Source organism: Mauremys mutica, chromosome 7, assembly GCF_020497125.1.
Source record: "Mauremys mutica isolate MM-2020 ecotype Southern chromosome 7, ASM2049712v1, whole genome shotgun sequence".
NCBI classification, from domain to species: Eukaryota; Metazoa; Chordata; order Testudines; family Geoemydidae; genus Mauremys; species Mauremys mutica.
In genome coordinates, this window is record NC_059078.1 from 92,989,433 (window position 1) to 93,014,821 (window position 25,389).

At 39.0% G+C, this 25,389-nt stretch overlaps 1 protein-coding gene across 13 annotated transcripts in view; it reads left to right on the forward strand.

The window, feature by feature from the left end:
- PCDH15 (protocadherin related 15) overlaps nucleotides 1-18,162 on the forward strand; it is a 771,473-nt gene extending 753,311 nt beyond the window's left edge. For 9 of the 13 annotated variants that reach the window (XM_045024735.1, XM_045024736.1, XM_045024742.1 and 6 more), the window contains 6 exons: nucleotides 4,305-4,326; nucleotides 6,474-6,512; nucleotides 8,210-8,283; nucleotides 9,351-9,486; nucleotides 10,370-12,115; nucleotides 17,397-17,524. In XM_045024735.1, coding sequence (XP_044880670.1) covers nucleotides 4,305-4,326; nucleotides 6,474-6,512; nucleotides 8,210-8,283; nucleotides 9,351-9,486; nucleotides 10,370-12,103 — 2,005 coding nt within the window. In that variant the 3' untranslated portion in view covers nucleotides 12,104-12,115; nucleotides 17,397-17,524. Of the gene's footprint in view, nucleotides 1-4,304; nucleotides 4,327-6,473; nucleotides 6,513-8,209; nucleotides 8,284-9,350; nucleotides 9,487-10,369; nucleotides 12,116-17,396 lie in introns of all 13 variants that reach the window. The other 4 variants (XM_045024749.1, XM_045024750.1, XM_045024752.1 and 1 more) reach the window with 3 other exon arrangements.
- Nucleotides 18,163-25,389: the final 7,227 nt, after the last annotated feature.

Genomic DNA, 25,389 nt, shown 5'->3' on the forward strand with positions numbered 1-25,389 from the left:
TTTTCCTCTTTTGCCAAAATCCTAGATAATCATGTTAAAACTGACACTTTTTATAGAATTAAATGCAGTGGGGTGAGGAGCCAGTACTTAAAGGAAGCTGCAATAAAAACGTAAAACCTGTCCATGAGAAAATGTTATCTGTTCTAAGCAGAAAGGTAATTATAAGGGTAATTAGCTAACTGCCTAGAAATAGCCAGCTTTTCCACAGCACGTGGTTTTCTTTTCTTTTCACTACAGTTGGAACAAGTATGGATGTTTCAATCAGAAATTGCTGAAGGTAGTTTCTCTTTTTTGTCCCAGAGCCAAATGCTGTGAACTTCATCACATAAATTCCGCTGATATATTCGAAATACTCAGTGCCTAATATAGTCTCCTTGCATAGTGGGTGAGATTTTAGGTCCAATGCATGTAATGAATAGCGATAATAGCCAGATGTGTGGGGAACATGATAATCAATTTTTTGCTGTAACACGGGTTTAATATTTTATAGGATTCAAGTGTTTATAGTAATTGTCTACAGTGCTAAATTCTCAGTACAACTGCAGCACTAGCAGCAAGTTTCCACTCACAGCCCATCAGACAATAAGCAAAGAAGTCTGTAAGGTTTAATTTAAAACTAGATGTATGCCCGTAATTCAGGATATGTCGCTGGAATAATCCACAACACTAGGTGGCCACTGACGTATCTCCAGAATGCCAGACATTCCAGTACTACTGGAAATGGCAGGGGACCACCCCTACCTGTGTGATCCTGCTGTGACAGTGTGTACAAGGTCACACCAGCAGGGGTGGAGCGGTGCACTCTTCAGAATGCCGTCTACCATGCATAATACTGGATGAAACCACATCTGGCTTTACATCAGGACAGGACAAACCAAACAAGAGCAGGACTGTCCGGCTGAAAACTGGATTAGTGGCCTGCCTACAATGGTTTGCATTTGGTCAGATGTATATGCAGTACTGCAGTAGTGTACTGAGTAGATTTTATAAGCCCTGATTCAGCAAAGACTTAAGCGCTTAACTTTATACACTGAACAGTACAAGTGAATTAAATGGAACTAGTCCCAATGCACACGGTTAAGCACATATGTAAGTCTTTGAAGGATCAGGGCTATACTTCACTTATGTGAAGTATATTATATAGATAAATATGGCCTGATTTGCAGAAGTTATCCATACATTCCATTGAAGTCAATGGGAGCTGCAGCTGCGCAGCATTTTTGAAAATCTGGCTAATAGTGAATTTCTTCAAAGTTTATTCAACTATAATTTTGTGTGACCTTCCTTAATCTGAATGGTCACGTAGGCTACAACAGCCTCCTTTTTTTAGTTTAATCTGTTCAGGCTCAAAAGAATCTGTAGGAAAAATGATACCACATGAACTAGTTCTTCACCCACATGTTGCACTTTCTTCGTCATTTTGGAGAACCCTCCTTAATACTAATAAAAGTTTTAATGTTTCGGGTTTTTAATTTTTTTTTCATTTTCATTAGAGTTAATACCTATGGGCAACCTTGGTTAGCCAGCTGAGGTTTTTGGTACTAGCTGGCAATATACTCCAGTGTGTTTTTCTTGAACAATGACTTTTTGTTACAGTTCCAAAACTGTGCAATGATAAAGTGGCAATCTGGAGCAGTAGGAAGTACAAGTTCCTCTCTGCCCCTCACATCCTTTTGCCCGTGTTTTCTTATGAGATTATAAAGTCTTTGGGGGCAAGGACTGTATCTTACAGTGTATTTTTACAGCACTTAGCACAATGGAGGCCCAGTCTCAGTTGAGGCCTCTGTATGCTACTGTAATACACATAATAATAAATTACTGAAAAGTCTCCAAAACAAATTCCAAAGACCTTGAAAATCAAGGCTGTTATTGTTAGTCCCAGTAACTTAATTGTCATGCTCCCTGAATTGGTTCCTTAGGATTGACTGTAGACTGGACATGTGGCCTGTATATGCTATTTTTGTACCAATTTGACTGTCTTTAGGATCAATTGAACGGTGAATTGATTACATAAGTAACTAGCACTTCCTTCAGCACCAGATAAGAGGGCCCGCAGTTCATTCAATACTCAAAGCTGGTTTCTGGCTTCATCATTCCCTTAACTCGCACCATTCTAAATTTCATTTTTTCTTACTTAAAAAAAAAAACTTAAAACACAATCATTGTTTGTTTGTTTGTTTTTTAAATTCAGGTTCTAAGGTAGTTAAATAATAAGCAACAGTATGCAATTGGTAAGAGATACTATCTGTCTTGCCACTGGCTATTTGGAGAAAAAAATGGCAATTATATGTTTAGAAAATGTTTGTCTTGCTAGCTTTGAACTGAGTGAAACCTTTTCTCTTAAAAGACAAAAAGCAGATCAAACAATTCCTAATTCTAACTTGTATTTACGGTGTTTTGCTTTTGATCTTTCTTTTGCTTTTAATACAAGAATAAATATAAAATATCTTAAACAAAATAAAACACTCAGAAGGATTGAAGCGGATAGATAACTGCTGGGAAAGACAATTCAAAATTCCTTCAAATTACATTCGTAATGTAGAGCAGTGGAAGGTGTGCCATTTGTGCAAATAACTTCATTTTCACAGTAATCCTTAACTATAAGCACTAGTTATATAAAATAAGTGTTGTGTATGTTTTGGCATTAGCATACATCATCATTCATACTGTTTCCCTTGTTTTTCTTTTTTTACTAAATTGAGGGCGTCTGTCAGATTGAAAGCCATGGAAACCAGATGGTACTTTTTATCCAGACATTATTACAGATCCTTTGGGGGAGATTTTTAAAATTATTTAATGGGAATGAAATATGTAGTTTCACCTTGGATTTTCCTTTTATAATGGAAGCTTGCGGTGTAGAGTGAAATACCAAGAGAAATGAAAGCTAGTAGAAAGTTTTGCCTCTTTTTTGAAAGTGTCCAACCATTAATAGTAGAGAAACATTATGAGCACTTCTCAAAAGGCTTGATTATGCAATATCGGCATATTCTCAGCAAATTGAATTTAAAAAGTAAATAAATATTAACTTACTTTTATTACTTGCACTTTTAATCTACAGTGTGTTGATTATACAAGAGCAATTAAATTTAATAGGTTTGCTTATCCTCCTTGAAACTCAAGACCTTCAATTTCTAGAGATTGTTGTAGGCTACAAGGAAACCAAATACAGTGCTGCTCAAGTAGGCGTTGGAAAGTTAAGGATCATATTTTGGTGATAAATCTTCATGTCATTACTTTTTTATCATAGGGACAACTGCAATAAATTATCCTGATTATCAATAACGTGCTGAATATTAATAGAAAAGCTTTACAGATAGTAATATTAAAAATGGAGAGTGTTCATTCTGTTCTTTAGTTTTCTCTCAACTGTAATTAAATGATTTTCCTACGCTACTGTCTATGTACTAGTTTAAGCTCAACACAGTTTTGAGCATTTACCCTGTCTATCTCAAAATATCTTAAACTTTCCTTTTATAGCAACACTGAGATGTAAATGCTGTTCAGTATTTTTGCCTAAACCATTTAAGGTTCCTGGAATTAAATGTGAAAGTATAAGAATTGACAGACATAGAGCAGTTTTCCAGTATATGAGTGGTTCACTGAATATGAATTAAAAACAGAAAGTATTCCAATAAGATCAAAAGCACAAAGCCTGTGGGAAAATAACCATAGATAGCTGAAAGAATATACTGCCCATGTAAATACATTGAGGAAATGTTAGAATAGGTATAATTTTAATAATAATGTTATTAGCAGAAATTAACAATAGACGCTCAGGGCCAAATTCTAGCAAGCCCTGCGTGGGTGCAGAAAGCCCAAAAGCAAAATAAAAGCTAAGTGTCTATCAGCTGCAAGAGGGAGCAAAACAGAGAATTCTGCACCTGCTCTGTGCCACAAGGAAGATCTCTATGGCAGGACTCCACCCTCACTGTGGGAAGAAAGGAAATGGATGGGCAAGGGATATGACCAGTGGCACTATGCACGGTGTGTGTGCTGCCTCTCCCTATCCATATCCTATTGTACCAGTGCACTGACTCTGACTTATTGGGACTCGGTATGCAGCTCTAAACAACACACAGATGCAATACTCTTCCTCAAATATAGTTGTGTAAGTCCAGACATTTATTTTGTCTCTAAAGACACATTGATTTTGTATTCTTAGATAAATATTTCTTACCACGTTAGCAACATTTCCAAGGACATTTTTTCCACCTCACTTCCATGAACATAGTGAATATGAACTACATCTTTACACACTCTTAGAGATGTGCACTAATGATATGTTTTTCTTTTTCTGAATTTAGGCGAGGATATGCACAGCAAGAGGTAAGGCTATTCCCCAACTATATTATTAAAACAGTGTGATAACAGAGAACGTGTATCTTCCTATTTACAGCACTTTTTCTTCAGCTGTTTAAAACACAGAGAATTTTCTTTTCAAATATGTTATCTTGATTGAAATCTTAACAATAAATTAAAAATTTGCATTAATATAAATTAAATTTCTTAAAAGGCTGAAGATTGATGGGGAAAGCTGGGGCAAACCCATTAATGTCAGGGCCTGCAAGATCAGTGTATCCAGCTCCATATGCTCTGTACCCCCTTTGGCATCTGCAAAATCACTACCTTGCTGTGATTTGCTCCTTCTGCAGGGCTACATTCATGTGTCTCCTCCAATGGGGTGAATAGAGCAAGTAGCAGGACTTCCTGCTTTTTTCATAAAAAAAAATAAACTCATGAATGGCACCTTACTATACAAATAACCCCATTGAATTCAGTGGGACTACTCACCTAGTAAGATACTACTCTTCTTGAGGAAGGATGGCAGCATCTGCCCCTAAATTACAATGCAATATGTGATGTGTGTTGTAAATTACAACACTCAAAGTAAGTTATAAATAAGGCCTCTGATTTTCAGTTATTTATTTTGTTTATTTCCTGGGTTTATTTAAAAAAAAATAAAAGGGAAAAATCAGTAAAACTGAAAATAAAGAGCAGTGTTCAGGCAAGAGGGGTGATCAGTATTCTCAGCAGTCAGGGCTGCAGCAGTCAAGAGGATCTCGGGTACCAGGACCCAGCTCTCTGTGGTCTTGCTCCCACTGCTCTGAGGAAGTAAACAGGGCCACGCTGAAGTGCTGGATTCAGGAGGGAAGCGGAAGGCTACAGCCTGTGAGTACTGTCCTCCCCTCCTCCCCCAACCACACACACCCTGGCTTCTGACCCTGGCCCTTGAGTGTGGCCCCATTTGCTTCCCCTACAAAAAAAATCCTGGATTCCAAAAACGTGAAAATCAGCAAAACCCGAATACCGGCATTTAAAAAAAACAGCAATTATTGGTGGCGAGGAGGGGAGGGAAATCAAATCCGCAAATACTGATAAGGAAGGATCTTAGTTCAAATAATTCGAGCCACATAGTAGTTCAATAGTGTAATTGCCACGAATGGGCAATGTTTAGCTGTGAGGTAGCGCAGGATAATCATATGTAGATGCCGTTGCCCTCTATGCAGCTTCCCATTGCTCTCCCTCTGATATTGACATGTTTTTGTTATCCTCTACACCATGCAGCAGAACAGAGAATATCGTTTTTAGCAATGATATAGTTCCACCAATTACATAAAACTATTTGTATTCCTCAGATGGTGCAGTGAGTAGGTACTAGAGTGGAACTAAGGGGATCTAGGTTCAAACCCGAGGTCAGCCACAGACTTGGTGTGAATTCAGGCACATTCTTTTAATCTACTTTATACCTAAATTCCCTACTTGAAAAATGGGAATGATACTTCTCTGCTTCAAAGGGCTATTGTGATGATTGAATCTATTAATGGTTTAGATGCTCAGATACTATGGCAATAATGGCCATATAAGTAGATAGAAGATGGCAACCACAGAGGAAAATAAAGAGGAAGTGATGATCTTGTGATTAAAACACAGGACTGGAAATCAAGATACCTGAGCTTTCTTATTAGTTCTATCCTAGACTTCCTGTGTAACCATGAGAGAGCCTGTGGAAGCTATGTGGGGAGAGGAGTACTGAGGAGTAATGTATAAACCCCTGTACAAAGGCCAGAGGCCACTGCAGGAATCTCACGATGCCCACAGATTTGCCTTCCACCTACTCTGTAGTTTTTTAACTTGAACAGTGAATTATCTGGCCTTTGGAAATACATTTAAGTTAGCAAATAATTCTGAAAATAATTATCATATGACTGGGAATTAGATTGTACATTAGACGAAAGAAATAACAGACTGTAAATTGATTTTACTGCAATATGTACTTACATGGTGCCCTATATACAATGTAACTAAAAAAGTATTCAATGAGTATTGAAGTATTTTGGCCGTTCTGAAATTAAAAATACGACTAGAACAGTGTTTGGAGGCTCTCCTTCAAACCTTTCAGTTTCAACATAAATTACCTCTTTACTAACTAGCACTGTCTGATTAATCTTTCTATTTCTAATTATCTTTGTCAGCAACAGCAATTGCTGAGACCCTCTCTTCTCAGACCAGAGGTACTATTTTTTCCCTGTCTTACTATTCTGTAACTTTCAAAGCAGCCTTTACAGTATTTTCTGATCTAAATTTCTGTTTTCCAGGTAGATTTTTCTTCACCATTGAAGAAAACATGTTTATTTTGTAAAAGAAGAAAATGAACTTTTTTTATCCCATTTATTTAGTTTTAATTAAATATGATATTTTCTTTCTCATGACATTTTTCCTTGGAGCTATCCTCCCACTTCTTTCAGTCATTACTACTGACTTCGGCAACACCAACTGCAAAGTTTATAAGCATTGTTTTCAGATTAATAAACAGAATAATGTTATTGTTATCACATTTTTATCTAGTTTCTCTGGTGCCAGTCAGTTGGTCATTATTACTCCTAGAGATGAGGTGAGCAGCTGCCTTCCCAAAAATAATAGAAGTGTGGTGAAGGATCTGGATTATATCTTTGATGCTTTAAATTAAAATCTCTTGGACATGATATTGCTTCCAGTGTAATCAGTAGAACAACTCCCATTAATTTCAGTAGGAGCAGGTCCTTTGGGTTAGATCCTTGGTCCTGATAAATGTGCTTTGCACTGTACTAGTGATGCAAATCTGCCTTAAAGCTGGCCAGTATGGCCAGCTGAGGATTCCTCTGGCATATGGGAACCACTGGTGGAGTAAAGCTAATATAGTTGACATAGGTGCTAGGTTGTAGAAGGAGGGGTGATGGCATGCCATGGAATTCCAACAATCCCTGGCAATCATAGCAACTCCCAGGAGCCACTGGAAAAGAAAGGCTCTAGAACAGCTCTGAGGCTGCTCTGATTTACATGGGACTGTACTTGTCCCCAGGATCCCTGGTGATCAGGGGAGTACACAGGTAGCAGACAGCCACCTTACTCCTCCTCACTCCAGTCCAAGTTTTGATGCCTTTGTTTTCAAAAAGACTTCATTGTCTACCTTGCAAGAAAATAATCTTCTCTGTAGCATCCCAAGGACTGTGAAGATTTTTAAATGGTACGATGGTATTTTTGTATGATATAAACAAAATCATTCTTTCTGATCCAGTACTGCCAATAATAATTTTTAGCAAATAAGGCAGATTGTATCAACAGGAGACATGTTCTGAAGTAGAGCCTGACAAATACTGTAAAGAAAATAGTCTTCATCTTAGGCTAGGAGTGCTTCTTTAACAGTCCTATGGAAAGGTATGGGGCATGAAGGCAAGAAATGAAAATTCTTGAGAAAAGTGACAGTATATTTGTGATGAGTCAGTTATGCTGAATAAAGCTATTGTAGAGTAGAACTGAAAAAGATTTTTCCCCCCGCAGAAGGATGTGCAACTTTTACACACTAGCGCCTTTTCTAACTGTGAATATTCTAGGGATGTATCATTAAAATAAAGCATTTATTGTGCCTGTTGGCCTTAGATTACTGACGTGCCAACTGTAGTTTCTGACCATTTTTTTCAGCACCACAGAAGCATTTTGAATTACGATTTCACCAGTGTGCCAGCTCGGGCATGAGAAAAAAATAACATGGCCACCTGGGAATGTATTACTGAAATGACAAGTGGTAGTGATAAAAGGCACTCACTGTAGTTCTTGTCTTTTTTTTTCTCTTGCTTATACACAATTTGTAATACTCTTTTCTGCATTCCTTATCACCATCTCTATGTGTTTAAGTATTTCCATTCAGTCAGTTTTCTCTTTTGCATTACAGGAGTTGTCTATGGAATCTGGAATTGATCCAGGCCAAGAATACTATGGGCAAGATTACTACAGTTATGAACATGGGTATGTTTTCAGTTTTCCTATGTAACTTTGCAAATACAGCTTTTCAGGCTTAGCCTTTTTATTATTTCAGCATTCAGTTTGGAAAATTTCATTTTCTTCAAAAGCAGCAAAGAGTCCTGCATCTGATGAAGTGGGTATTCACCCACGAAAGCTCATGCTCCAATATGTCTGTTAGTCTATAAGGTGCCACAGGACTCTTCGCTGCTTTTACAGATCCAGACTAACACTGCTAACCCTCTGATACTTAATTTTCTTCAGGATTCTAGAAAAACCTGAGGATTACATTGATCTTCTACCTGCAATAATTTACATACCATTGTGGCATATGGCCTAACCACTTTTCTGCTCACCATAATAGGTCCTCCCCGAACCCACTGTTGGGAAGGTTGAAAAAAAATCACATGCTACCTAGGCCAATTGGTGGTAAGGGAAAAATTCCTTCCCAGCCCCCCTAAAAAGGAGTGACTAGCGCAATGCCCCCTTCAGGTCCTAACCCAACCAGATATTAGCACCTTGAGGGGAGGAGGGTGGATGCTGCTGCATGGAGAAAGAGCTTCCAAAACCTTTCACCCCCCCCCCGCATTCCCAGGGGAGAGTCAGCACTGCAAAGCTGACCACCCCCACCTTTTTGGAGCAGTTTGCGACCTCCTTCTACTCCTTTCCCTCCATCCCTCTTTCCCCCCCCCGCCATAAAGCACTAGTGCCTTCCCCCAGCAGGCCTCGACAACATCCCCCCTGCTTCAGATGCAGTGCAGTCACTCTCCCAGTAAAAACAGGCAACAGGTACTCGGAAGAAGGTGCCCAAATTTGGGAGCCTTCTGATTAATCCAGGATACTTAATAGCTTTGGCCTGATCCAAAACCTATTGAAATCTGAGTGTCTTTCTGTTGATTTCAGTGGGTTTTAAATTATATTCTTAATATCAACAATTTCTCATATGTAGACAATAACAAAAGAACAGGGAAACTTTCATTTGTGTGTGTGTGTGAGTGAGAGAATATAGATAAATATAGACACACACATACATAAACACACAGAATATCTGAAGTCAAAGGTCTCTTTTCCAGGTATGAATTGCCTCAATATGGGAGTCGTCGCCGATTGTTATCGCCAACTGGAATGTATGATGAGTATGGTGAAGTGGTTGTGGAAAATGATGGCAGCTATTATTACAGTCCACATGGATCAACAACTGAAGGAGAAGTAAGCGTAATATACTCCGTTGATTGTATTCTTTAACAAGGCAGTGTCTTTTAACCTTTCCAGGTTTTCTTTGCATAATTAATTAGTGCATTATTTTGTGCACACACTAGCTAAGCAACTTTGGACTCTTCAGTCATTGCATTAGGGATCCAATAAAACCTAGTTGGGATTTTCAGTTGTGGTGATTGGTGATATATCAAGAAGAAAGTTGCTTTTCCAAATAGAAAGAAGGTTTTAAGATCATGGTTTCATGTCATCATCTCCTTTCCTTTTTTAAAAATTACAACGCTGCTTTTAATCTACTTAGTGATTTTCCATTAATCATGGATTTCTTCTCCAGTAAGAAAAATATATAACCTCATATACAATTATATTCCTGAACAATGGTTTATTATATTACTTATATCTGCACTAGTTATACTGAATATAACATTCTATAACTGATTATCTGCAGATGAACACAACAGTTACTACAATAATTTATCATAATGCTTGGCAATGAAGTGTAAGAAAAATAAATGAAAATGCCCAGTGAATGCTAGAAAAAATTTCATATGAAGTTATATGTTTAAATTTAATGTTCAGAAATAGTAGACAATAGATAGAAAAGAAGCTGTAATGTTTGAGTCAGTCTTTTGTACCGTAACTGAGTAAAATCACTGTGAACTAATTGCGCATTCTAGAAGTTAAACTTTTTCTTTCAGTCCCAGAAACTTTGGCAAAAAAACTAAATGGTAACAGGTAAGCTGGTTTTGATTCCAGGAAAAATGTTGCATGGTAATATTAACTCTTCGTTCTCTTCCTGCTGAACTATTTTAGGATAGCAAGTTTTCACAATACCTATCTTTCAAATTGTAATTAAGTTCCATTTTCATAATTGCAGGGGATGAGTCGAGGCAAAGGTCCTACAGGCAGAGCTATAAGCCAGAGAGCAGGGCATCAAATAGAAGGTAGTGCTTTAGGTGGTGGGATGAATCTAAGAGATGGTTCTGGAAGAGAACATAGGACCAGCCAGGGGAAAAGGAAACTAAAAGCAGTGATGCAGTTGAGTCGAATAGCCGTAAAAGCCCACAAACGAGAAGGAACAACTGAGTCTGCTCATTCTCCATGGAAGAAAGCAAAGATATTTCCAATGATTCTGCAGAAAGTAAAAGGCAGTAGCAAAGATTCCAATTATGCAAAGCTGATGTCAGCTCGCCCAGTGGACAGTGAAGACAGCATGATTATCAAAGGAAATTATTTCCAGAAATCAGCAGATGACAAGCCTTCAACAACCAGAAAACTAAGTCATGTGCTAAAACACATTAGTGTTTCCAAAACATTTCAAAAGCATTGCAAATCTCAGAGCTCTGCTAGCAAAAGTTCAGTATCTGCAAGTGAAGAAGGAGGGGAAGACTCTGAAAGTCAGGGGGTGAGTGAATCTGAAAGAGATGAAACAAAATCAGGAATTTCAATTAATATCACAGCAGAAAGTGAGCCAGAGGATAGTGATGTTTCTGATGGCTATGATAAGAAGAAAAAAAGAAAATCTGCTGCTTCAGATGATGATGAATCATCAGCAAGGAGTAGTATCGCTGCCTCTCAGGCAGATGATAAAGACTATTTGAAAGTGACACTGGACCAAGATGAAACCAATGAAAGTACTGTGGACTCTGATGAAGAAAAGGAGGAAGATTTACAGGATTCAGAAGATGATCATTCTGTATCCAAATCAGATAATGAACAGGATGAATCAGAAGATGACATATCTGAGCACTCTGAAGAGGAAGAAGATGAAGAAGAGTCAAAAAGTGTCCTTTCTCAAGTCTCTGGTTCTCAGAATAAACTCTCTGACAGTGATGAAGATGACTTCCAGTCAAAGGTATCCTCAAATCAGAGTTCCTATAGCAGATCTGAGTATAGTGATTCCAATAGCAGAAGAGTTAGTGAAAGAACTAGTATGTCAAGTAAGGGAAGTAAATCTAGTGGAGGAGCAAGGGATTCCAGTTACAGGTCAGAAGTGATTAATTCTGACAGTGAAATTAGCTCTAAGGGATCAGTCAGTGAAAGAAACAAGAGTTCTGGATCCAGCTACAAGAGCAAAATGTCCACAGTTGGCAGCGAAATAGAAGACACAATAGAGGAGATATCAGAGGAAGATGAAAAATCAGATTTAGAGCAAGATGATACAAGTCCTGATGAGGCAGGTGACAATATAAGTGATGGGACTGTGTCTGAAACGTCTTCCATCAGTCAAAAAACTACTTCCAGTAAACAGAGCAAGATAAGAAAGTCAGATATTCATGTTGGAGGTAGCATGGCTGAAAGCACAGAAGAGATTGATATAGATGCTAAGGATAGGGAAGAAACTCTCAGTAGGAGTGAATCAAAAAGCCTTGAAAGTGAAAACAGTGTTACTTCCAAAGGCAGCAGAGGGACAAAGAGCTCAGTGAGTGCCACTTTTTCTAGTAAAACGGATGCTTCCCAAGATTCAGATCTTCAAAGTTCTGATTCCAGTATGAAAAGAGAGAATCTAAGGAAAAAGATTTCCTCAAAACACAGCGAACTTCAGTCAGATGAGACTCCTGATACTGCTGCATCAGAGTCAGAGCCTGCTGCTGACTCCACATCCTTTTAAAAAGAGAGAACAGTAGGTGTACATTTTGCAGTAAGGAATGGTCTTGTTTGCTGTGCCCTCTGCATGGTCTTTCATGAACACTACCAATTTGATTAAAACATTAGAAACAAAATGACAAAATATCATCCTCTCTAGACACTTCAGTTGCACTGATATCATCTTGTTAAGATAAGTAACACAGAAAGCTATGCAGATATGATTTCTCAAGTGAAAATACTCAAATGTAATTCTAAGTGCATATACATTGATAGAATTTCAATCCAAAAAGTACTAACAGGAAGGGATGCACTTTTTTTTCCCTGTGTAAACTGTAACCCTGTAATAAAAAGGCATTTTATTAGTAGTCCTTTAATTTACCCTTTCTGCACTGTGCAAGTCATGGTGCAAAGTATTATTGCATATTACATTAGCAGTAATGGCTAGCTTGTCACAAACTTCTGCATATAGTAGGCAATTTATATTTATTTTATTTATGGCATTCAGGCAGCTGTAGGGTGACCAGGTGTCCTGATTTTACAGGAACAGTCCCGATTTTGGGTTTTTTTCCTTATATAGGCTCCTATTACTTCCCACCCCCGTCCTGATTTTTCACACTTGCTGTCTGGTCACCCTAGGCAGCTGCCACAATGAGGAATAGGAATTATCATAGCGATAATCAACATTTAGCACTAATATAACATTTCACTACATGTTCAATTCTGTACAAACATTTACTAATCTTAATAATAATCCCTTGAATGTAGATATTATCATCTCCATTTTACAGATGGGAAAACTCAGTCAGAGGAAAAGTGGCTTACTCTCTGCAGCCTTGGGCATCAGTGGCAGAGTCAGGATTAGAATTCCTAACCTCTGTGCTCATTCCTGTAGAATCTAGATCATCCTGTGTCTCAACATGGCAAAACTTTGGGGTTTAGAGGGTATTAAATAATTCAGGCAGCACATTTGAAAATGGAATCAGATAAACAAGATGTAGAAATTCACAAAAAAGTTGTATTATTTTCCCCAAAAGTCACTATAAAATCGACATTTTTAACGTGCACTTATGACAGTTGCACTCAGGTTTCAGTTACTACCTGCAAAGTGTCTTTAATCGTTGTAACAATATGGGTGATGTTAAATACTACTTGATCAATTTCTACAGAGGCCAACTTTTTTTTCTTGGCTATGTCCACATTTTTTATTGCAGATAGTGCAAGAAAAGTCCAGTTTACCTCGTGTCTATACTGTTGGACTTGCTCTCTAAAATTCAATGACCTGGAGTATCTGATGCTGTTCAGTACATAAATTATAGTTTTAGAGCTTTACAATTCCAGTTCCATTCAGAGTTGGCATGATAGTGAAGAAAGGACTCTATTTTAAGCTCAAGTTGCATTTGTTTTCATATATGAAATTACTGCTGCATGATGCTGTGCCACACAGAGCTCTAATTCATGCAGCCAACATGTTGAATGTTAAAAATGTGTACACCCACCCAATCTGTAGGCACTTTCTTGTATCTTATTGTACTAAAGACTGCACAGCTCTTTCTCAAACAGTGGATTATGTAGGAGGTTAATTTCAAAATAAAAAAAATCTCTCAATCAGTTCCCACATAAATTAACGTTAGTTTATAGAACCAAAGATGAATCACCTCTTTTGATCCAGTACCTGGATTGTGAGCTACAAAGCTAGGCTGACAAATCTAACAGTGGAAGTCTCACAAAGGCTACAATTCAGTTACTATAGTACAGTGGTTCTCAGCCAGGGGTCCAGGGCCCCCTAGGAGGGGGCTGCCAAGCAGGCCCAGCATTAGACTTGCTGGGGCCCAAGGCAGAAAGCCAAAGTCCCACCGCATGAGGCTGAAACCCCGGGGCCCCAAGCCCCACCATCCAGGGCTGAAGCCAAAGCCTGAGCAACTTAGATTTGTGGATCCCTGTAGCATGGGGCCTGGGCAATTTGCCCTGTTTGCTACCCACTTACATGTGCCCTGGCTTTTATATGTAGAAAAACAGTTGTGGCACAAGTGGGCTGTGGAGTTTTTATAGCATGTTGGAGCGGGGGTCTCAGAAAGAAAAAGGTTGCGAACCCATGCTAGAGTAGAAAGAGGAAAAGGTTTGATTCTCTAGTATACTTGAACTTGCTATTAAGTTAAACAGTTCTCTTTTGTCAAACTTTTTCTTGGCATCTGGTGTTAAAGGATACTTCATTCACATGAATGGGAAATTAAGTCAGGCTTGTGTTTACTACCTGTGTTTGACAAACATACTTCTTGCCTATAGCTGCTATCTCTGACAATATGGAGATTGCCACTGACTGAATTTTTGAGGGGGCAATGGCCTATTCTTTCAAACAGAGGATATATATGGGCATGCTTGTGCTAAAGAGCTACTGTTCTGCATCATTTTTGTATATATAGGATAAAATCCTGACTCCACTGAAGTCAATGGAAATGTATCCTTAATTTCAGTGGAATCAGTATTGTACCCCTATTTTTTCCATTCTTCTGTGATATCCCATGTCAGAGAGGTGCAGTCCTCTGTGAATGGGGAAAAAAATGTGAGGAAAACTAGGATCTGTATTATTAAATATCTCCTTAAGAATATGTGAATCCCACAAACCATGGACTCAAGTCTTAATGACTCCCCTGCAGCTGTTGCAAACTCATTGTCTTTACACATGTCCTTTTTTGCAAAATAATTTTTACTTTTTTGTACGATGAATTTGAAAATGTTTTCTTTGTGCCATCACTCAAGTATGCCATGGCACTGCGGAATCAGTAGCAAAAGGTATGGAGACTAATATTCTTGTAGGCAACAAAATATGCCCCAGAGCATGAGCAGACTGTACTGTGACAATTATCTCATATCTATGAAACAAATTTCCTTACACTATGTTCCAATAGAAGCTGTATCTCTTTTGCTCACTACTGTGTAAGCTGCACAGTTACCATTAAAACTGACACTGTTGCCATTGGCTGTAAAAGGAGGAAGCGCGCGTCCCTATATTTGTAATGTGCAATGCATATAGATTCAGTTATTCCTTTCTTCTTACTCAGTTCTTGGTCCCCAAGTTGTATCTTTTCCCGAAACTAGTCAATTTTCCCATTGACCAAAAGATACATATGAAAAAAATGATTCATATGTGTAAGGATAAAAAGGTAGAATAGAGCCCTTTAAGTAATTTGTGCAAAGTTTAGTTTTTCAAAAGCATGTTAAGTACCATTTATTTGTACATTGCATGATTTGCTGTTTTTTAAAATTCTCCTTTCCTCTGGCGTGTGTGCACGAGTGTGTTATAGAAGTCAGCTCCAGTATACTGTATCCTAACAGTAGAACTCTGTGAATAAACATAGAGCTTTCACTATTAGTTCAAGAGCGATAATAGCTGTGTTCATTTTATATTAAGGAAGCAGCTTTCTAATGAGATTCATGCTATAAATTAAAATAATGTGAAGAGGTTTTATGTAAACCACAATCAAAACAAAGTCACAACTCTGACATTCAGCTTCTGTGATCCCTATGGAAAATACCGCATGTAGTGTAAAATCTATAAAATCTGCAGGCCTGATGTACCACTGTGTTACTTCATTTTTACAGCAGTGTAATTCTGTTGATTTCAGTGGAGTTACTCCAGTTTTGTACCAGTGTAATGGACTGGTGCATCAGGTCCTACATAAAACAATAATGTGGCATGTTTTTTAATCAGTACTATCAGCACTTTACCTTTGCCTGAGAAATTAAGACAATTTTGTTCATTTAATTTATTGTAAAATAGAAATGTCAAAAGCTATCCCTGAGCTGACATTACAGTGTAGTAAGTATTCAGAATATTTACGTTCTCGAAGAAAACTTCCAGTGATTTCAGAGTATTTACCACTTAGCACTAGCAGTTACCAAGAACAACCATTTCTGCAGAGTTTTACATGAATAAATTCCAATTTCTATTATAAAATGGTAGTGATCATGTTGTGTTTTATATTCCTATGTATGACCAACTGAGAAATTGATTTTGGTTTACCTATAACATGATTTACACAACACATTTGTTAAGCATGTTTCTGGAAGAGAAAATCTCCATTGTCCAGCCATATTGGAAGAAGGACAGGAGACACTGGATTTGGTTTAATTAGGCCGCAACTTTATTGTTATTTGTGAGAGTACCCGGCAGGTAAAAATGTACAATGCAGGTAAATCCATGATCGTTGCAATATCTATCTGGAGGGGCTTCTGTCAACCCTCCACCTTTTTCCATTTTGGTCCCGAGCCAACCCACTGTTGGGACCTTAATATCTACCCTCCCAAATCAAATGAGGATTAAGGTGGGCTATAAAGGGGGACTGTGCCAGTCATGGGAGCCCTGAATCCCTCCTCATTTCCATTCCTTTAACAAACACTTCCTTTAAATCCTTTACCAATCTATTTATCTGACCACTGTATCCCTTTCATCCCTTTCCTATGGGGTATCCCCCCCACACTTGCATAATAAGTTGCAACATCATTGCCTCGCTTCCGTTTCATGCTTACCCCAACTATGCATCCCCAAACCCATTGCGAGGACGGCAAAAACAAAACAAAAAACCACTTTGCCTTGGCCAATCTGGCAGTGAGGGAATAATTCCTTCCCAGCCCTCCAAAGAAAGGAGCAACTAGCACGGTGCCCACAGTTGATCCTGACCAAACCTGGTATTTCGCCACTTCCAAGGGTGGGTGCTGCTTGCGTGGTCTGGGCTTTTCCTTCCCAGCTTATCCCTATATCCTCTCTCTCTCTCCTCCCTTCGAGTCAGGTCACCTTGAGGGATGAATCGGTGTCCCCAGACTGACCTCTTTTCCTAGCAAGCCAGATAACGCCTTCCCCGTTTTGCTACCCTCACCTCCTCCTTAAGGTGTGGTGCAGTCAAGCCACGAAGTCTCCAAAGAATCACTTTATTTTTGTGGGCACACAGACTGTCTAATGGTGGATGTGGATTTAGCAAAAACATCATAATGTTTTTCTAATCCTGGAGAGCTTTCTCAGAAATATGTCAGATTTTCCTATCTTTACCAGGTATCTAGCTGAAATTTTGTTGAACAGTGGGTATGCAGATTTCTCAATACTTTTGCATCCATTGAGTAGGGGAAATTGTTTAATGTTGAAGCTTTTGGCAGTAATAGGCACAGTTAAATGGAAATGATCAATATACAAATTAAAATGAAAAGTTATAAAATAACTTATGTTAGGTATTTGTCTGGAACACTAGGTAGAATATAAAAAGCTGAAAAAAATGTAATAAATTATGCTGTGATTTAATAAACTCTTTCTTATTGTCAAACAGTGGGCCAGAAAGAAAAGGATCAAGTTAGTAGTTGATCCAGAATATGAGACCAGCTCAACTGGAGAAGACAGTGCTCCAGAATGCCAGAGGAATCGTCTTAATAACCCCAATATTCAAAACAATGTAAATGGCAACATCTATATTGCACAGAACGGGTCAGTTGTGAGAACCCGTCGCATTTGTCTCTCCAATAATTTAAAAGTCACATCCTCTGTTAGACTGGGGAAACATTTCAAGAAATTGGACAAGCTAGCAGTGACGCATGAGGAGAATGTCCCATTGAACACATTGTCAAAGGGGCCATCTTCTAGTGACAAACTGAACACAAGACCGTCTAGTGTCTCATTTGCCTCCACTGCTAGAGGGGCTGACAACATAGCAACAAAGTCTGGGGGCAACAAAATGAAAAGCACAGAAGAGCAAGAGTCTGTTGTTGATAATGAGGATGTCGGAGAGCCCTTGGAACCACACAACAATCTCACACACTCAGATGAAGAGGAGCTCTGGATGGGCCCTTGGAATAACCTTCACATACCAATGACAAAACTGTGACCTTTTTTAATTTTAATTTTTACTTCAGTTTATAATAAACTACGCTTTTTAATGTCACTGAGGAAAATGTATTAAATTTGTATCGTGCACATAAATTGTATACTTTGAATGACATGCTTTAAAGTTAAGAGAGACTTTGCACTCACATTTGTCTCAATTAATTGTTCTTCCCAACAACACTTTTGACAGGCTCTCAGTTCACTAAACAATACTCAGTAAAAAATTATCGTTTTTGTTGGATCTTGATTTATTGTTTAATAAACAGTGAATTACTAAATGCACAGAAAACTTTGTTGACTTTTCAAAACATTCTATACTTGCCTAGTTTATTTCACTGTATAGTATGTGTGGTTAGACTATTTAGATTTGAAAATTGCATTTTTATGACTGAGGGTTTGATTCGCATCTCACACCATAATAAATCAGAAATAAAGCCATTGAAGTCAATGGACCAGATCCTAACTCGATGTACATTGGCACAGCACTATTGAAGTCCATGGAGCTCTGCCAATTTACACTACTTGAGGATCTAGCCCAATAGAATTATGAAGCTATAAAGCGGAAGTGAGACTAAAATCAGGTCTACTGTATCTCTAAATATATTGGTTATATAACAGATTAACATTATTATATGGAAGCTTAATAGATTCCAAAGCCAGAAGGGACATGTGATCATCTGGTCTGCCCTCCTGTATAACACAGGCCTAGAATTTTCCCAAAATGATTCCTAGAGCAATTCTTTTAGAAAAACATCCAATCGTGATTTTAAAATTGTCAGTGATGGAGAATCCAGCATTCACCTTGGTAAATTGTTCCAGTGGTGAGTTACTCTGACTCTTACTAATCTATGCTTTATTTCCAGTCTGAATTTGTCTAGCTTGAGCTTCCAAGCATTGGATTGTTATATTTTTCTCTACTAGGTTGAAGAACCAACTATTAAATATTTATTTCCCATGTAGATATTTACTGACTGTAATCAAGTTACCCTTTAACCTTCTCTTTGTTAAATTCAACAGATTGAGATTTTTGCATCTATCACCCTAAGGCATGTTTTCTAAGACTTTAATCTTCCTCATGGCTCTTCTCTGAACCCTCTCCAATTTACCAATATTCTGCTTGAATTGTGAACACCAGAACTAGACATAGTATTCCAGCAGCAGTTGCACCAATGCCAAATATGGAGGTGAAATAACCTCTCTCCTCCTACTTGAGGATGGTGTGGAGAAAGTGAATAAGGAAGCATTATTTACTCCTTCACATATTACAAGAAACAGGAGTCCCCCAATGAAATTAACAGGCATCAGGTTTATAACAAACAGAAGGACAACATATGTTGTGTGAAGTTTATAACAAACTTCACACAACATATAGTCAGCCCATGGAACTCAGTGCCAGGGGATGTTGTGAAAGCCAAAAGCATAACTGGGTTAAAAAAAGAATTAGATTAGTGTATGGAGGATAGTCCATCAATGGCTATTAGCCAAGATGGTCAGGGATGCAAGTGTATGCTCTGGGTGTCCTAAGCCTCTGACTGCCAGATGCTGGGACTGCACAACAGGGGATGGATCACTTAGTAATTGCTCTGTTTTGTTCATTCCTTCTGAAGCATCTGGCATTGGCCGCTGTTGGAAGACAGGATACTGGGCTAGATGGCCCATTGGCAGGGCTGGCTCCAGACCCCAGCGCGCCAAGCGCGCGCGTGGGGCGGCATTTTAACAGGAGGGCGGCAGGCGGGTCCAGTGGAGCTTCCGCAGTCATGCCTGCGGGAGGTCCAACAGAGCCGCGGGACGACCGGACCTCCCGCAGGCATGACTGCAGCGGGTGCGCTGGTCCCGCGGCTCGTGTGGACCTCCCGCAGGCATGCCTGCGGAAGCTCCACCGTAGGCGCGGGACCAGCGGCACGTCTGCGGGAGGTCCCGCGCCCGGCAGCACGCCGCCCTGGTTGGGGCGGCGGAATTTGTAGAGCTGCCCCTGCCCATTGGTCTGACCCAGTATGGCCATTATTGCATTCTTATGTCAGCATTAGCTCTTTTGGCCACAGTATCACCCTGGGAGCTCATGTTCTGCCAATTATTGACCATGATCCCCAAATTATTTTGAGTCACTGCTTCCCAGGATAGAGTCCCCCATCCTGTGAGTGTGGCCTGTATTCTTTGTTCTTAGATATATTAAAATGCAAACTGTTTTCCTGCACGAAGCAATCCAATCAATCAAGCAATCCAGATTTCTCTGAATCACTCTTCATTATTTTCCACTCCCTCAATTTTTGTGTAATCTACAAATGTAATCAGTGAGGATTCTCTTTTTTTCCATGTTATTGATAAAAATATTAAAAGTATAGGGCCAGGAACCAATCCCTGTGGGACCTCACTGGAAACATACCTGCTCAATGATGCTTGCCCGTTTACAATTACATTGAGACCAATCAGTCTGTTTTTAATCCATTTATTGTGTGCCATGTTAATCTCATTTTAGTTTTTTAATCAAAATGTGTGGCAACAAATCAAACACCTTACAGAAATGTAGGTGTATTAGACGAGTGGAATAGAAGATTAAATACTGACTCTATCTCTCGGCTGTGTGTGTCCCCATGTATGTTCTGGTTCCCTTCTCTCCATCACCTCAGACACTAGTATGTCACACAGCTAGAAGTTTAGCCCAGACCTACTATATCACCTAATGGCCGAACTCTGCAAGGGAAAAGGTCAGGCCCTAATGCTGAAAGGCAGTACTGCTATTGCACGCTTCTTAAGTAAAAGCCTGTCAATACCTGCTTTTCAGCTCAGCACAATGAGATCATTACAATGCATTAGGTATACATTTATCAATGGGCAGTATTAATATAAAACTTACTTGCCTTGGGCAACATTTTTAATTAAAAATGACTGTTGGTTCAAAGTTTGGTTTGGAGTTTGAGAGGGCTTTTGAAAACTGAATATTTTCCAGTTACTTGCTCTCCTTGGAAGTAGCAAATGTTATTATGAAATAAAAATATAAACATATAGAGGATATCAGAACCACTAGCAATAAGTGGTATGGGTTTATAAATGAACAGATCACAGCAAAAAACACATCCCTTCTCTATGACTCTCATTTGTCATGTACACTCTTTGAGGCAGGAGCTGCATCTCTGGTGGTTTTGTAAGGCACCAATCACAGTATTAAAAAAATAACGATGATGGTGAACAAAAAAAACTGACAAATGAGAATGTGTGATAGCAGCAAAAAAAAAAAGGCCAATGTGATTTGATATACATACAGAGAAACATCATAGGAAAATGAAGATAATTGCCCTTTTCTAACTGATCCTGGTGAGCCCATGTAGTATTTATTTATAGATATTGACAATGGAGTAATTTCAGAGAAGAGCAACAAAAAATAACTAGGGACAGGGTAGGACATTTACAGACAGATTGAAGATGATAATCCTGCAGTCCTTTGAAGCAATGGAAGAATAGCCTGAGAAAGGACTGTATGTTCCAGTCTATGCATCCGATGAAGTGGGCTGTAGCCCACAGAAGCTTATGCTCAAAAAAATTGTTAGCATCTAAGGTGCCACAAGTACGCCTGTTCTTTTTGTGGATACAGACTAACACAGCTGCTACTCTGAAACAAGCCTTTTAGGTGTTATGGCCTACAAGGTACTGAGCATGCTCCACCATCAATGATTTTAATCATGGAATCAAGTCCCATAAAAGCTAAATATGTACAGCTAGATAGCTTTTGTGATCAATACGAGGCAAAAGGGATTTAATCATAATTTATTTTCTTAACAATAAGCAATATCTTTTAAAATTCAATAATAGTTTCCCTTCAACTGTCTGAAGTATATAATAGATGGTATCGTAACACAGTGAGATATGCCTGATTCAGTATTGTGCTAACTTGGTTTTCTGACTACCTGCGATTCTAACAAAAATCTGCCTAATCTGGTGTCTTGTAATTTCCTGCTTCTGAGAGTTAAATCAATATTAAATCAGTGCTTAGACTAAAGAGAGAGAGTGCTGCAATGCCCCTCATGCTTGAAAAACTTTCCCCTAGCCTGTGAGTCTAATCCACTTCAGTATTCCTCCACCTGCTTGCCATAGTTTATATCAGGCTTCCTACTCTTTTCCTTCCCTTTTCTACAAGGGAAGATTAGCCTGAAAAAGAGAAAAACACTACCATGTATTGTAAACAAAAAAGAAATTAAACAAAATGCTAACATCAAAGTAGTAGCAGCTGTGTTAGTCTGTATCTGCAAAAAGAACAGGAGTACTTGTGGCACCTTAGAGACTAACACATTTATTGTAGCATAAGCTTTCGTGGGCTACAGCCCACTTCATCGGATGCATGTAGTGGAAAATACAGAAGGAAGATATATGTATACACAGGGAACATGAAACAACGGGTGTTACCATACACATTATAAGGAGAGTGATCAGTTAAGGTGAGCTGTTGTCGGCAGGAGAGAAAAAGAACTGTTTGTAGTGGTAATGAAAATGGCCCATTTCCAGCACTTGACAAGGAGATGTGAGGAACTGTATGGGGTGGGGGGAGGGAGCTAAGCATGGGGAAATAGTTTTACTTTCTGTAATGGCCCATCCACTCCCAGTCTTTATTCAAGCCTAATTTAATGGTGTCCAGTTTGCAAATTAATTCCAGTTCAGCAGTCTCTCGTTGGAGTCTGTTTTTAAGTTTTTTTGTTGTAATATTGTGACTTTTAGGTCTATAATCGAGTGGCCAAGGAGGTTGAAGTGTTCTCCAACTGGTTTTTTAATGTTATAATTCTTGACGTCTGATTTGTGTCCATTTATCCTTTTACGTGGAAACTGTCCGGTTTGGCCAATATACATGGCAGAGGGGCATTGCTAGCACATGATGGCATATATCACATTGGTAGATGTGGAGGTGAACAAGCCTCTGATAGTGTGGCTGATGTGATTAGGTCCTATGATGGTATCTCATTAATAGATATGTGGACAAAGTTGGCAACGAGCTTTGTTGCAAGGATAGGTTCCTGGGTTAGTGTTTCTGTTGTGTGGTGTGTAGTTGCTGGTGAATATTTGCTTCAGGTTTGGGGGCTGTCTGTAAGCAAGGACTAGCCTGTCTCCCAAGATCTGTGAGAGTGATGGATCGTCCTTCAGGATAGGTTGGAGATCCTTGATGATGTGCTGGAGAGATTTTAGTTGGGGGCTGTAGATGATGGCTAGTGGCGTTCTGTTACTTTCTTTGTTGGGCCCGTCCTGTAGTAGGTGACTTCTGGGTACTCTTCTGGCTCTCTCAATCTGTTTCTTCACTTCAGCAGGTAGATATTGTAGTTGTAAGAATGCTTGATAGAGTTACAGACTAACACAGCTGCTACTCTGAAACAAGCCTTTTAGGTGTTATGGTGTTTAAGTGTTAACATCAAAGGTGTGTGTGTTCTTGCACTTCTTTTTCTCTCCAGGCTTCTTATTTCTTCTTTCATTCCCTTTTTATTCATGCTTTTGCTCTTACTCCTTCCAACTCACACCTAAATATTCATTCAATTTTTTCTTTGTCTTTTTTCGTTATATATATTTTTAATTGTTTGGCTCCATTTTTTCTTTCTCCCCTCCCCTGCATCTGTTCCCCATCTAGTTATGTCTCTTGTCCCTGGTCCAGTTTTCCCCACCACAGTCTGTCTTCCTTTTCTATACACCCTTAATCTTGCACTTCCAATCTCTACCTTCTCCTATTCTAGGGTTAGCCAATTTCCCACTGAGTTTCCTTTTACCAATACAGCCAGCCTCACAAGCAACATTTCTTTCCACCAGCACCCTTCACCCCCTGCAACACAAGTGTCCTGTTAACTCAAACTGTACCAGTGATCAGACCATTTGGATTCCCAGCTCTGCCACTGACCTGCTGTGTGATGTTAGGCAAGACCCTTTGCTTTTCTGTGTCTTTGCTTCTGCAGCTGTAAAATTAGGATATTGATTCTTGCCCTCCTTTATACAATACTTTGAGACCTGCAGATTAAAACCACTATATAATAGCTAAGTAAGATTATCCATGATTAGTTGGATTCTTTATGGATGGGATAGACCCCCCGCCCCTCTGCAAGCCTTCTGTAGGCGTGACAGGTAAGTACTGCACTGCACTGCACTGCACAGCAGCTAGCTGCAAAGGACAAAACTGGTCTTAGTTACAATAGGAAATTTGCTTAAATGGGGATGTTTACCTTACCACCATAGGCATCCTATCAGTAAGGCCATGCACTTGTGAGAGAATATATTTTTAATATTGAAAATATTTTTCCTGAATTAATCTTTTTATGGTTCTAGATTATAAGGATGACTCTACATGGGCTTCATTTATAAGATGACCTGAGCAGTTGTGAAGGTTGTTTCATCCCTTTATACCTTTCATCTTGCCCCATAACTTAGAAATATAAATGGTAATTCAAAACTTTCAAAATAAATACATTTTGTAGTTGGCAGGTGGTGACAAATTCTTCTTATCTTAGCAACTTTTAAGACCAAATTTTCAAAAAGAGTATGCACAAAACTTCATTTATGGGTTTCAAGCACTAATCCCTGGATGTACAAAGTTAGCTAGCTAGACCTAAAATGCCAGGATATCGCCTGAGCTCAGCATGCTGCCAGTTTACTGCCACTGTAAATGTTGCACAGATGGTTGCCTGTGCATGCAGGATTTGGTAATTGGTGCATGTTAGAGTCATAGAATTTAAAGCCATAAGGGACCACCAAATAATCTATTCCAACATCCTGCATATAACAGCCAACCAACACCACGCACACACACAACCCAACAGCTGAAATTAAACCAAAGAATTATAGCCCACAGGAGACTTGACTATAATAGCCACCGGCAGACAATAGGAGGCAACAAGGTGGTCCAATGTGTGTGGTCCCCACAATGGTAGGGAAATTAATGAGAGCATAAGAAGAGCCATACTGGGTCAGACCAATGGGCCATCTAGCCCTGTATCCTATCTCTGACAGTGGCCAGTGCCAAATGCTTCAGAGGGAACAGAAGAGGGTAATTTTGAGTGATCCATCCCCAGTCCCAGTTTCTGACACTTGGAGGTTTAGGAAAACCCAGAGCATGGAGTTAAATCCCTGACCATCTTGGCTAATATCCAGTGGGACCTGTCCTCCATAAATTTATCTAATTCTATTTTAAGCCAGTTATAATGTTGGCCTTCACAACATCCCATGGCAATGAGTTCCACTGGTTGACTTTGTGTTATGTGACGTTCTTACCTATGTTTGTTTTAAACCTACACTCTATTAATTTAATCAAGAGACCCTTAGTTCTTGTCTTTCTCTTCATTACTCAAGATTTTATAGACCTATGTCATATTCCCCCACCCCCAGTCATTTCGTTTCTAAGATGAACAGTCACGGTCTTGTTAATCTCTCCTCATATGTAAACTGTTCTATACCCCTAATCATTTTGTTTCCCTTCTATGCTC